The 13662-nt window shown below is 37.7% G+C and overlaps 2 protein-coding genes across 26 annotated transcripts in view; one reads left to right on the top strand and one right to left on the bottom strand.

The window, feature by feature from the left end:
- The window catches only part of LOC117217118, a 180006-nt gene that overhangs the window by 9638 nt on the left and 156706 nt on the right, over nucleotides 1-13662 (top strand). For 24 of the 25 annotated variants that reach the window (XM_033464444.1, XM_033464453.1, XM_033464449.1 and 21 more), the window contains exon 1: nucleotides 9-459. The exons of the other annotated variant lie outside the window; for it this stretch is intronic. The gene's annotated coding sequence lies outside the window, so the exon portion shown is untranslated. Of the gene's footprint in view, nucleotides 1-8; nucleotides 460-13662 lie in introns of those variants that run through there. 25 annotated transcript variants of the gene reach the window in all.
- Nucleotides 11392-12070, bottom strand: LOC117217131. The gene has a single exon (XM_033464492.1). It carries the CDS (start codon nucleotides 11873-11875, stop codon nucleotides 11576-11578), a length of 300 nt encoding a protein of 99 aa, XP_033320383.1. The 5' UTR covers nucleotides 11876-12070; the 3' UTR covers nucleotides 11392-11575.

Below are 13662 nucleotides of genomic sequence, written 5' to 3' on the forward strand. Positions count from 1 at the left end.
TTCATCTCTTTCTCTCCTTCTTCTCTTCCTTCTTTTACGTTCTTTCCCTTCCTTTTCGCCCTCTTCTCTCGATTAATTCTTCCCTCTCTCCGTTTCTGTTCTCCTTCTTCCTAGCGATGCGCCGTGCATCTGACGGTACTCGCTCGCTTTCCATCCACATTCGCCGCATCTTACGCCTTTTTTCCATCCTGTTCGTTGGATCGTCGCGTTTCCCGTCACGGGCTATCTTCCCACCGAATTGTAATAAGTCGAACGATCCTGCGTAAGGTGGATTCGGTGATCGGTCGGTCGCACCGTGTTCCAACAGTGAGTGTGATCTTTCTCGTTGGCGAAGATTTGTTCGAATCGTGGTGTCGAGGACTGCGATTATACGCGTAGCAGTGGAAATACCATAGAGCGGTGGGAGTCGATGCTGCGAAAGAGATAAGCGCCGCAGGTTTCAGGAAGGCTGAAAGTTTGGTAATTAACCTTTGACAGATTTATACAGTGCCGCGGATCGTAGAATGGCTTTGCAAGCCGATAGATGGCGCTTCAGTGATCTTCGTTTCACGACAGCTTTTTACAATTAACGAACCCAGTCTGTTTCTATAATTATGAGGTCGCAGATTCACAGAAATAATAATCGGGCTTTTCAAATGATACGTTCGTGCAAAAAGTTGTCGAAGGACGAATAAAGTAGCAAGCAACGAGGTCGCGATCGCCGATAGCCTGGCGTTCAACCAACGATATCTGCTTTTGTAGGAAACTTGAAACCACAGAATTGCACAAGATGCACGTAATATGAAAAAAAAAACGCATAAAATTTGGAAAATAATGGCGCTTTCTATAATACGTAACAAGTAAATCAAGCTTCTAACGTTCTTGGCTAGACATTCTCAGAAATATAAATTTGCATGAAAATCCGTGCGCCGATGAAGAGGACGCGCGTTTATCGCTACGATCGCCGATGACTCGCTCCTAGTGCTCTCTCTTTAAAATGAATCTTTTCATGTATCATACTTACACGTGTCTTTCTCCTTGATCTTCGCGCGCAACAACTTCGTAGCAAATGTAAAACATTTATAAAAGATTTTCCCAGTGCGTATTTCGCTAATTATATTCTTGAAAAATATCCAAACAGTCAAAATTGACATTTTTCGAATTTCACGATAGAACAGCCTGTCGAAGGTTTTTCTAATGGGAACGTTGAAGAAGCGAGGTGTTCCACCGTGCGTGTAACCGTCGTTCAGAAACTTTCAATCTCTTCTCGTCGATGCTAGACACGGCCGAGAGTACTCGATATTTATCGCGAGTGCTCCTCCTAACTGCCAACCGATAATTCCACGAATGGTTACGTGCGTACCCCGAACGTGAACGCCCAACAGCATTTGCACGTTAATCCCTTCAACGTTCGTATGAACTTGTTTTCTTAATGCCAGCAGTAACGGATTTCCTTTATCCTTTAAGACGCTGTACCAAACCTGATGCGTTTCGGAATATGTATTGGCTTGGCAACAAGTGATTGGGGATTTTATTTTATTATTAGGTGGTAATGACAAAATCCCCAATCACTTAGTTGCCAACCCAATAGAATTTGACAATTTTTCTTCCTACAAGTAATTACGATAATAATAATAAGTTTTGGCTTTGAAACTGTACAATTTTTGAAATAATAGACAAAATAGTATGCGGAATATGTTTTGGTGATACGTGGCTCGGAATATTTCGCGGGTTAGAGAAATATATTTTCGAGAAAAACGTAAGAGAAGCTTCCGCATAACATTTTTCCATAATGAATGTTCCGCGTTTTCGTCGCTGTAGCTTCGTCAGGAGATTCAAGTTTGATCATCGTTTGAAACGCGATACTCTGCAACAGCTGAAATTTTAAGAAAATGAAAAGAAACTGAAATTTGGACAATTTTTAGAAAAAAGCATTTCTTAGTTTTCCATATGTATTATTTGATTTACGCCCAAATTTGTGGAAATAGCCAGCGCAATGTCCCGTAACAATTTATCGATAAGATTGGCGATTTAAAAAAAGAACTGTGTCGCGACTAAAATCGTCTCTCAACGTCGCCTGCAATTCGTTTCGTAACGAGTATGCGCGGAATGTGCTCATCGGCGTTCCTCATTTATGTAAGCGTCGTAAGCGACGATTATTCGGCCAGGATGCGTCTTACAGGGACGTTTTGAAATACAACAAACGTAGATAAATAATCGAATCTTCTGCTCTGTGTAACGAAAACTAGTCCGTTGTTATTTCGTATTTTTCTCGTAATTTCGTAACGAGGCACTTTTGCGCCTACGTTTACGTGACATTTTTCTCTTATTCTGAATATAACGTGTCTTACGTTGATCCCACACTACCAACGGCAGTTGACAAAGCGAACTGGTCGCTTGGATTTATTTTTAAATTTCCTGAGAATTTTAAAAACCTGTTATTCTCGCAACCCCTTACAACCTTATAGTTTTATTCATCTCATGCGGGATATGCTAATGTCCAGCGTCGTACGATCCGCCTATTGATCCTCAAATGTTGGTTTGGTAACTAAGATTTTTTTTTTTTTATTTATTTACATTTTACAATTTGTCCAGTAGGACATTTGGTAAAATATTATAGCTTAGTGGTATAATAATATAACATGTGGATGGCTACCCCCAGTGGGATACCATCTTCGAACGGCAACTAAGTGATTGCGGATTTTATCGTTACCACCTAATGACAAAATCCGCAATCACTTAGTTGCCAACCCAATATAACAGAGTCGTGGAAAGTACACGGCATAAATTTTTGCGTTTCCACGCAATGCCATGTTTCATAAATGGGAATGGTTTCGCGCTAAAGAACAGGAGAAAGATGGCTGGTATTCTTTTTTTATTTTTTATAAGTAATCTGCTTGATCGCTTTCCACTTGTTCGTGTTACAAGTTTGAACGCACGTTCGCGTTACCTGCGTAATTATCTTCTGATTTTCCGGGTTGAATTCCTCGCGAGCGACGTTAGAAACAGCGAGCCGATTTATCAGGATACGTGCGCGCATACTAATGCCATATCTGATCCAGTTGATCTCTTTTCTCTATCCCTTCGCAACTTTGAACATTCCGTGTTTACGGTGTTTAACGCTTAAACAATCATAGTGTAATATCTTCTTATACTTATTTATGTATTAGGTTGTCCGAAATGTTTCTATCGTTTTATAAGAAAGTAATACACGCGCAATGTTTTTTTTGTTTTATATTAGTTTATTGAATTATGCAGGTAATAGCGGAAATAGAACGAAAAGGATCATAGCTAGTTCAATAAAATAATATAAAACAGAAATTGTTGTTCGTCTATTGTCATCTTATGAAACGAAAGAAACTTTTCGGACAACCTAATATTTGTCTGCATATCGCGTAACACGTAAATGTAACATATAGCGAGCACCTGATGTCGTTTCATTCTCACAATTATGGTTTTCGATCCTCACAATACCCTTGACAATGTAAATCTTCCGATACTGCACAGGAGGAGCATAATATGTTCTGTAATCTTCGCTGTTAAAATAGCTGAAGGTATAGTTGTACCATCGAGAACCTCAAGAATTCGCATGTTGTTTCATATACAACAACGTGTACGTAACATATGCGTGGTTACTCTGTAATTCCATAAATCGCATTAAACACGTAAATTCTCTTCTAAAAAATTCTTTCGAGCCTCTTCTCTGACAATGTTATCTTATAATTTTTACATTGCCTAAATAAATGAACGTTCTAGTATGATATAATATAATATAATATAATATAATATAATATAATATAATATAATATAATATAATATAATATAATATAATATAATATAATATAATATAATAAATAAGTTTACTATTTAGTAACTTAACTGTGCTATCTTTATCCTTTTCTAGCATATTATAGGGCTGATGCTAAAAAGTAATGTTAATAAGTGAAGAAATAAATAAACTATCGGCGCCGTTTTGCGGAAGAAAATAGGTGGCTGCTTGTATTAGGTTGGTAACTAAGCGATTGCAGATTTTGTCAATAGGTGGTAATGATCGCTTAGTTACCAACCCAATACGTGGTACGATGTGATAGAAAGATCGAAAATCGCTGCGATATTCCATCAACAATGGAACGGGGTTCCTAGTGAGCGCGCCACGGTCGTTGAAACGCGTGCATCCTGCAAACCGACGGTCGGCAATCGACAAAGAAGCTCGCTTCACCCTTCCGATACTATCTAACGACGATAATGGGATAACGAGAGTCAGGATAATTAACCGAGAACGGTGGTACTCGTTGAACCAATCGAGTCTGTCAATTATTAGCCCGACGACAGACGTTCATTTCAGACTTTCAGTCTATCTCATTCTCTGCCTCTCTTCTCTTTCGATTTTTCCCTAATTCCATGTAACTTTTCTCTGCTTTCGTTTCTCGTGTGCGTTCTACCTTGGATGGAGATTACAGTCGAATTTAGTTACGGTCAGCAAACTGTCCGTGTTAGGAAATTTATGGCCCGTAGAAAATTACTCTGTGTTTCTTCGGCAAGAGTTATGGTTGCTCTGTTAACGTTTCGTGGAACACACCGCTACTTCTCCATCGCGGCTCTTAATTCCTTCCCCTTTTTCCCCCTGGCAACCGAATTAACGTAGTTCTACCGAAACTCTTATCGATATTTAACAGCGCGTAATTTATCTACGAAAATTCTATTTTCGTTGTCTCACGTTCGTTACGAAAGCCTTTGACAAATGTAATTTCGATCACTCCAATTGTTTCGTCAATTAAAAGCTAATAAATCTTAGAAGCTTAAGCCTTGCTACAGTCTTCGGTTCAACTTTCGCTTCAACAAGCGTTTAGAGCTTTTACGGTGTTTGAGTCGAAAGCGACTGGAATATCCGAAATTCGTAAAGAAGTAAATGCTTAAGGAAATGTTGAGGTACGTCGTGTTATAAATATTTTTTACGATATTTCTCGTCGCAAAAGTCCAATACGTTCAATGGCCGATTAATATAATTGCTGATTATATAATAATTATTCTTAATGACATAATGTAAATTTATCCTTGATATTTATCAATGATACATCATACTCGTAAACAATAACACGTATTGGTACAACAGTGTTATGTCAACATAAATTTGTGCTGTTGCAAATACAACTTCATCCGGACTTAATTCCATTATTCTTCCACCTATAATTGTTTACACATCAAAATACAAATACTAGAAAACGTATAATAATGTCCCTTTACGTTTGAAATATTCTTCTCTTACAGTATGATATATTATGTTTAAATTAAGAAATATTTTCAATGTATATATATTAATTTTATATTAACCATTGATAATAAAATCATGCCTATAACTGAGATTATTATATTTAATACTCTTATATATATGTAAATAGCAGAACTATCATTATCAGAAAAATTGAAACAATAGAAGCTAGTCCAAAGATCATCAACAGTCCTGTTCTCATAGTTAAATCAAACTGTAACATTATTTACGTTATTTGTAATTATTATTTATAATATTTTCTGTTATTTTATATGTCATAAAATTCTATAGCTAAGTACCTTAGAAAATGTTGTAATACAGAAAAATTGAAACAATAGAAGCCAGTCCAAAGATCATCAATAGTCCTGTTCTCATAGTTAAATCAAACTGTAACATTATTTACGTTATTTATAATTATTATTTATAATATTTTCTGTTATTTTGTATGTCATAAAAATTCTATAGCCATGTACCTTAGAAAATGTTGTAATACTCTTATACATGTAAATAGCAGAACTATCATTATCAGAAAAATTGAAACAATAGAAGCTAGTCCAAAGATCATCAACAGTCCTGTTCTCATAGTTAAATCAAACTGTAACATTATTTACGTTATTTATAATTATTATTTATAATATTTTCTGTTATTTTGTATGTCATACAAATTCTATACCTAAGTACCTTAGAAAATGTTGTAATACTCTTATACATATAAATAGTAGAACTATCATTATCAGAAAAATTGAAACAATAGAAGCCAGTCCAAAGATCATCAACAGTCCTGTTCTCATAGTTAAATCACACTGTAACATTATTTACGTTATTTATAATTATTATTTATAATATTTTCTGTTATTTTATATGTCATACAAATTCTATAGCCAAGTAGCTTAGAAAATGTTACAATAAGACCTATTCCTAATGTAGTTAAAGTTATCATACCTAATGTCATCAATATTATTTTAACCTCTAAAAAGACTGATACAAAAGCAGCTAAATATGACGTAGAAAGTGTCTGTAAATAATAATTTTTTAGTAGTTAAATTGCATGAAAGACATCCAATTAATAAGATTTCAGTATGTCTAAGAACCTTGCCAATTTAGTTAGCCATATTATAATTGAATGGTGGAGTGCGTCTAGCTCTTTCAGATATAAATATAGCGCAAAAAGAAATGGCGATGAAGCATATGCTAATGAAATTATAGATTATTTACTAGATAATACATGTAAAATAGTTGCAATATATTGGGTTGGCAACTAAGTGATTGCGGATTTTGTCAATACCACCTAATGACAAAATCCGCAATCACTTAGTTGCTAACCTCAATAGTTGCAATATTTACTTACATAGCCATAACCCACATGTACCAATGAAATTATCATAAATTTTCTGGCCCTAGCAGGCAGTTTAAAAAAAAATTGTGTAACTTTGTTCGACTCGTAGGAGCATCATAGGACTTGAAAATCCGGTTATTTTCCGATTTTACGTTATAACTGGCTGTAAAATCGACAAACAATTTTACCAAATGATAGCCCCAATTGAAAGAAGTAACTTTCGTCCGATAGCGTGTTTCCTATCTCTTACAATTAGTATCGGAAAATAACTGGATTTTCAGGGGTCAATCCTATCCCTTGGTAGCAGTTATATATCCTCCGTATATCCCCAAAGTCTCATAATTCTTCGAATTCGTGCGTCTTCCCTTGACAGCCTTATTTTATGTTATTTACCTTCCCATTCGACTTTATTATTTCTCACGATTTCGAAATATTAGGTTGGCAACTAAGTGATTGCAGATATTGCCAACTCAACAACACTTAATGACAAAATCCGCAATCACTTAATTGCCAACCCTATAGTATCTCACTTTGACCATTGATTCCCATCGCTAAATTATGTTCTAATTACTTGGGCAGAAAAAAGGCGTTATATTTTTATTGCATTTCACCAGAGACAATAGGATTTCAATGTAACAGCCAAGGGAACAGAAACAGGCGTATTACAGGAACAGAAACAGCAATACAGGCACAAAGATGTTCTTTAGGAATGATAAACCTGTGGAGGAAGAATGAACTCATTGACGACGAGAAAGAGCGGAATTTCGCAGCAGCGTTAAACATAGGGACCTCTCTACCCAAGCGAACACTTTCAAATTTACATCGATGTTCGATGATGGTTTTCTTCGTTTGTTTATTGGAACAGCACGGAACCGACCCGATTACGTCAACCTTCGATACAAAACGTTTATGTAATCGGTGGCGACAGAGTGTATTTTTGTAATCGACTGCTGCGTAATGCAACACCGACGTATTAATTTCAATAAAGATCACATATTGCGTTTCCTTGAAGCGTACTGTTCCTCCAGGCTGTCGCCACTATCTTTCTCTTTAATTATCTTTCGTTGTTCCAGTTTCGGCAACGATCGTGGAAAAAGCGGAAGCGAGGTCTAAAACCACCCAATTTCCATCCTCCTGCTCTCAAGAAGTTTCGTCTAACGCGCACGGTATATTCGCGTACAAAAATTTTCTAAGTGTTCGAATATGTTCGCCAGCCACTGTACGTACAGTGGCCGGCATTAATGTTCCAGCACTCTACTCGGCTAAACTTTACTTTACGGATTATCGTTCTTTTCTTCGCGATCTCGTAGGTCTCCACGTGTTTCGACCGAGAGAGACAACGAGTTTGAATTGTTAGAGGTCATCGAATTCGTTTTTTCTTTAGCGGCTACAATACACGGTGACTGTTAAGAAACTGAAGATCAGCTTGATATCTCAGAGAATGCGAGGCATTGAAAAGTCAAAACGTATTCGTTCGATCAAGATTCGTTCCATCCTTAGACGCGATGAATTTTACCTGGTAAATGATAAGCTCAGTCGGTTAACGAATTACGTGAGATGGTGATTTTTACCGACTCACCTTGTACATGTACGTAAACATGGCGCATGACCCAGCTGTTCTTAGATTCGTAAAAGCGTTTGCCGGGACTGGAAAGAGAAAAAAAGGGAGAAAGAGAGAGAGAGAGAGATGGCGGACGAAAGGAAAGGTAACGGGACCGCGAAAAACGCGCTAAAAAATGACTAAGGAGTCTCGCTTCGGGCTCTTTGCGGGTTGCCGAGGGAATCGGTTACGGTCGTTGCTCTTCGCTACTGTACGACGTTGCTTCTTCCGTTGCGGCCGCCAATCCGATCACCGCTCTGTCGCTTGACTCACCAGTTAAAACTCTGTTTATCGCGATTATCCGAAGAAACGTCGCGGCCCTCGGTTGCACCCGAACAAATCTTCGCTTCTGAGAACTTGGCTCGCTATAGCCCTATAGTTCTCGTATAGTCCGAATCGAGCGAACACATACACAGCGTAATCGCTGCAAATCTTCAGATAAACGCGTGGCTGGTCTCACACGTATCTAGTTTCACTAAACTACGAAAGTTTCGTAATTTTTGCAACAACCCTGGCCGGCAGGTGGCAGTAACGTCGTCGTTGAGATATTCGCTGGCTATCGCGGCAGTAACCACGTAAGTGGCAGTTGTGTGGGAGAAAAGTAACTGGTAAATGGAAACAATGTTGTTTATCCCGAAGTTATAAAACATATCCGCCGTTATTAATTCCAAGTTTTACCAAGCGAAATTGGCTTGTTTCGTCTGCTGGAAAATCACTTTCTATACGAAGAGTATAAAGGCAACTACAAACGTCGGAAGAGTCGTTCGGAGACCGCAGGGAAAGAACAAGTTCGTTTTTACTTATTTCTTGGCTTTTACGAGAAATTATCTGCCAGAGTCAAGAGACTAGTATCACGCTTATTATTGTCAATTGCAGAAAACATTCCAGTAATCTGAGATATCGTAAATTCTAATGAAACTTCGATCATTTTTGTCGTGTGATTAAAGAAATCTGTAATTCGATATATCTATTGGCTTGGCAACTAAGTGATTGCGGATTTTGTCAATAAGTGGTATTGATAACATCAGCGATCATTTACTTACCAACTCAATACTAACGAATTTTTACGAGGTATCCGTGACGTTAATTTTTCCTTTATTATTGTCATTATCCCTTTGCACTCCTATGTCGAGCGTGACTCGACATCACTTCTTATCTCAGGGGCTCCTTTGTCGAGCGCCATCTTTTTTTATGAAACATGCGATAGAAGAGCAGCATTGGATCCTGGAAATTGTTTCAAGATGTCATACACTTAAAATGTGCAAAATACAACAATAGTGTGAATAAAATTGGTATTTAAGCGAATTTCTTTCTTCCTTTGTTTATTTCAACTGTCTTATTTTTTAGTTCAAGTAAACTTCAAATAAAACACCTAAAAGCGTTGGGAGCTTCTGGTATCGAAATTGAGGTAAAATTCCGAGTGCAAAGGGTTAACGATGCAATGTCCAGCGGTATTTCTGCATATTATTTATCGCATTTTGCACTCGCTGCATCTACAATAGCATAAACAAGGTTTTCGTAATATTCCTGAAAACGTGAAGACACCAAGGGGCGACAGAATTTATTACGCAAGCAAATAATAATTTACAGATGGAAAAATGCATAGGATCCATGCAACACAGTGAAATATTTACCCTGTTCACGATACTCGTAGAATACTCGTTGTAATATTCGTAGAGCGAAAAAATCCGTATTTTCGTTTCGCCGTAAAATAATTTCGGTATTTCCGTAATCTATTGGCTTGGCAACTAAGTGATTGCGGATTTTGTCAATACCACCTAATGACAAAATTCGCAATCACTTAGTTGCCAACGCAATAACGTAACGTAAATAAATGGGGCGGCTAGTTATCAACAGGTACGCGATCGGCAGAAATTCCGAGTATTCTCGTGGCGGCTGCACATGCTCCTGGAAATAATGAATTTTTCTAAACAAAGAAAAACCAATTGTTTTCATTTAGTTCGTATTTAATCAAATTACCAACATTATTTTATTTCGATTATTACGAAATTAGGCTGTCGTATATCTGCAAAGTCGGTTGTGCCGACAGTGTGAAGCTGACACTCTCGAGACACGTCGACTACGAATTCCAATTAATTCTACGATGTATGTTGGCCCAAAGAACATAACACGCACGTAATTAGTTAGCGAACGGAGAGATCGAATTTGCCACGAGACGCAATGAAATTCTTTCGTGTCAGAGACGAAGCACGAGTCACGTAATATGGTAGTCGAGATAAATGTATGGCTGAGTTAGATCGGTTTCTCGTAATCAAGGTAACGCGATACCATGTGCCAACCGCGACCGATATTATCCTGGCGCCTGCATAGCGTCTCGCTAAACTCGCCACCAGCCTCTATCCTTTCGCTTCGGCCTCGAAACCGTTTGCTCTACGGTTCGTTAGCGCGAACGCGGAAACTCTGTACAGTACATACCGTTCCCGTTGCCAAAGAAACATTAACACGTTGACTGTCGCGTCACCCATATTCGGGTGACAGCAAAGTTTCTGATAGGGCCGTGTCATCCGTATTCGGGTGACGCTTATTTGACTACTTGCGAAGGATCGTAAGTGCAATACGATTGTCCACGATTTGTCCAATCGAAATCTTTTCGTCGATCTTCCGGAAAGCGGACAAACGAAAATTATTCGTTGGACAAATCGTGGACAATCGTATTCCACTTGCGAGTCGATGAAAAATATTCGCGGCTATGTCGATGAAGAATTCTTTTGTTTGATCGTAATTTTATTTTAACACGTTCACTGTCGCGTCACCCATATTCGGGTGACAGCAAAGTTTCTGATAGGGCCGCGTCATCCGTATTCGGGTGACGCTTGTTTGACTACTTGCGAAGGATCGTCGTAGGTATTTGAAAAGATATTCCACAGGAAGCAATAAAACTATTGAATTGTTATAAAAGTAATACGAAAATGGTTTATTAAGAAAATTATTTAGAATATAAAAATTCGAAGCATTCTATACAAAGTAGAGTTTGGTCGGACAACTTGGACAATAAGTTGTTGTTTTCTTTAAATTCTCCCGTGTCTTTGATCGGTCCGTTCGACGTCTTTTATCCGCATAACATAGTTTGCACGCGCGACTAGTGCTTCTTGCGAAATTATTTATTCGAACGGCGATATTATGCCGATTCCGTCGAAGACAAGGATTTTTGTATTTTCAGACAACCCTAATAATTTTCCAGCTAATAATTCTCTAAATCTTCTAATATTTACATCCTTCCTTGTTGCAATTTTCTGATACAAGTAAATATATTATTTCGTCATCAACGAACAGCTCGAACACGTCATATGGATTAACATCGCCAGGTAATTGCCTAATGAGACCGTCTGTCTCTGGGAAAAAATGATTTCTGCCAACCACTAAATTCATTTCATTCATCAAATTGAATTGTACTTTTCTCGGTATCATCAGTTCTTCTTTCTTCCTCAATCACCAATTCTTGTAAAATCTCGTCAACAGTATCTTCGTTACATTCAGTATCACTACGATTGCACTTATCAGTGTCCGAATCAGAATCAGACGATGTAATTCTATTTATATTTCTATTTCTAGGAAATCTGATTTCTTCCTCATCGCTGCTATCCGAATTTGTGTAAGCCTCGTAAAAGCTTTCTTTTTCACTGCTGTTTGACTCACTAAGAAATAAGTTTTCCATTTTTCTTTTCGACATTGTAACGAATTAGGCCAGAGATTTTAAGTTATCTTAAATATCGGTGGCAGTCTAGCAGAGTACGCTTGGTACAGCGGCACTCGTGGCATGAAGGAGATTTCGTTGAAAACACGCGCGGCAGTCAACGTGTTAACGCGACGTCGCGTCGTGTCGATGTACGGTACTCTTTTCTTCTTGCGAAATTTTACAATTCGCTAATAAGTAGCATGCACGTGACAACGATTACCCTGTCTCGGATTTCAGCAATTCCACGCTTTTCAGTGTCTCTATCTGTTATAAACATAACGTTAGCTCTGCTTATTGTTGAGGTTGAGGTTGACTGATTGAGCAACGAGTAGATGAATTTGTAATAGAAAAGTATATTGAAATAATTAAAGATATAAATATAATGTATAAGTTTATGCTGATTCACATGCTTACTCTCTTAGTGTTACTAGACAATGCAATGATAGGGAACACGTTCATATATTTGTCGGATTAAGATTGGAATTTTGGGCGTTCGATAAACTTTCACTCAAATTTACCATCGCGGATATAGCTGATATTTATTGGTACAAATGTGGCCACTATAAGTAATAGCGGCGATCGGATGGTCGAGATGTTGATGACGACGAATTCAGGTTCGATAACGAATCCACGGTCCACGGGATGACGAATGCGATGTGATACACGTATAACTCCACGTACAGGTAAAACTTATCTGCATGAACTCCAAAAAGTCTAAGTGGAACTGCCCTTATATATTCCTCTCCCCACCTCTTGGGTCAATCTTTGTTTTTAAGGGGGGCTAAGGTTAATTCGTACAAAAATAAGGCATGTTTTTGTGAATTACTTGTGACGACACAGTTAAAATCTCTTTATTAAAACCAATAGTACATTAAAGTATGACATTCGAAGAATATTGTATAAAATTTTCACGGAGAAATATTAAAAAATACGGCAATGGCAGCAATTATTCGGACGTGTCTCGGAAAAAAGTAGAATTGCTCATAACTTGGTGCTGGATCATCTGAAATGAAAAAATCAAAGTTCATTCGTTAGGTAACAGTTTTTCCCAGGTAACTCTGGGAGGGTTTTTCGAAATTTCAATTTTTCACTTTTTTTTTGGAACACTTTGAAGGGAAAATTAGCCGCAAATTTTCGCAAAATCGGCTAATTTATCCCTTCAAAGCGCTCCAAAAAAGTAAAAAATTGAAATTTCGAGAAACCCTCCCAGCGTTACCTGGGGAAAATTGTTACCTAACGAATAAACTTTGATTTTTTGATTTCAGATGATCCAGCACCAAGTTATGAGGGGCACCGCAATTCTACTTTTTTCCGAGACACGTCCGAATAATTACTGCCATTGCCGTATTTTTTAATATTTCTCCGTGAAAATTTTATACAATATTCTTCGAATGTCATACTTTAATGTACTATAGGTTTTAATAAAGAGATTTTAACTGTGTCGTCACAAATAATTCACAAAAACATGCCTTATTTTGTACGAATTAACTTTAGCCCCCCCCCCCCCCCCAGGAAAGCCATATAATCATTCCATACCTCTGTCAGGTACACGTCCCCCCGTGACTGTGGCTACGTTCAGTGACCCACTATGTCACTTCGAGTCCAAGCCCATTGTCATAAAATCGGATTAGAACATTAAAAATATTTCTTATCTTTATTACTTAAGTGTAGCTATAGTAAGAGTTTTTTCCAACATTCCAAAAGAGAAGTCCCGATGTCCTTTCATCTCCGACATATTTATAGCAACAGGACATTACCAAAAAAGTTACGCTTATAGCTTT

This window comes from Bombus bifarius, unplaced genomic scaffold (assembly GCF_011952205.1).
Source record: "Bombus bifarius isolate JDL3187 unplaced genomic scaffold, Bbif_JDL3187 scf7180000007974, whole genome shotgun sequence".
Lineage (NCBI taxonomy): Eukaryota > Metazoa > Arthropoda > Insecta > Hymenoptera > Apidae > Bombus > Bombus bifarius.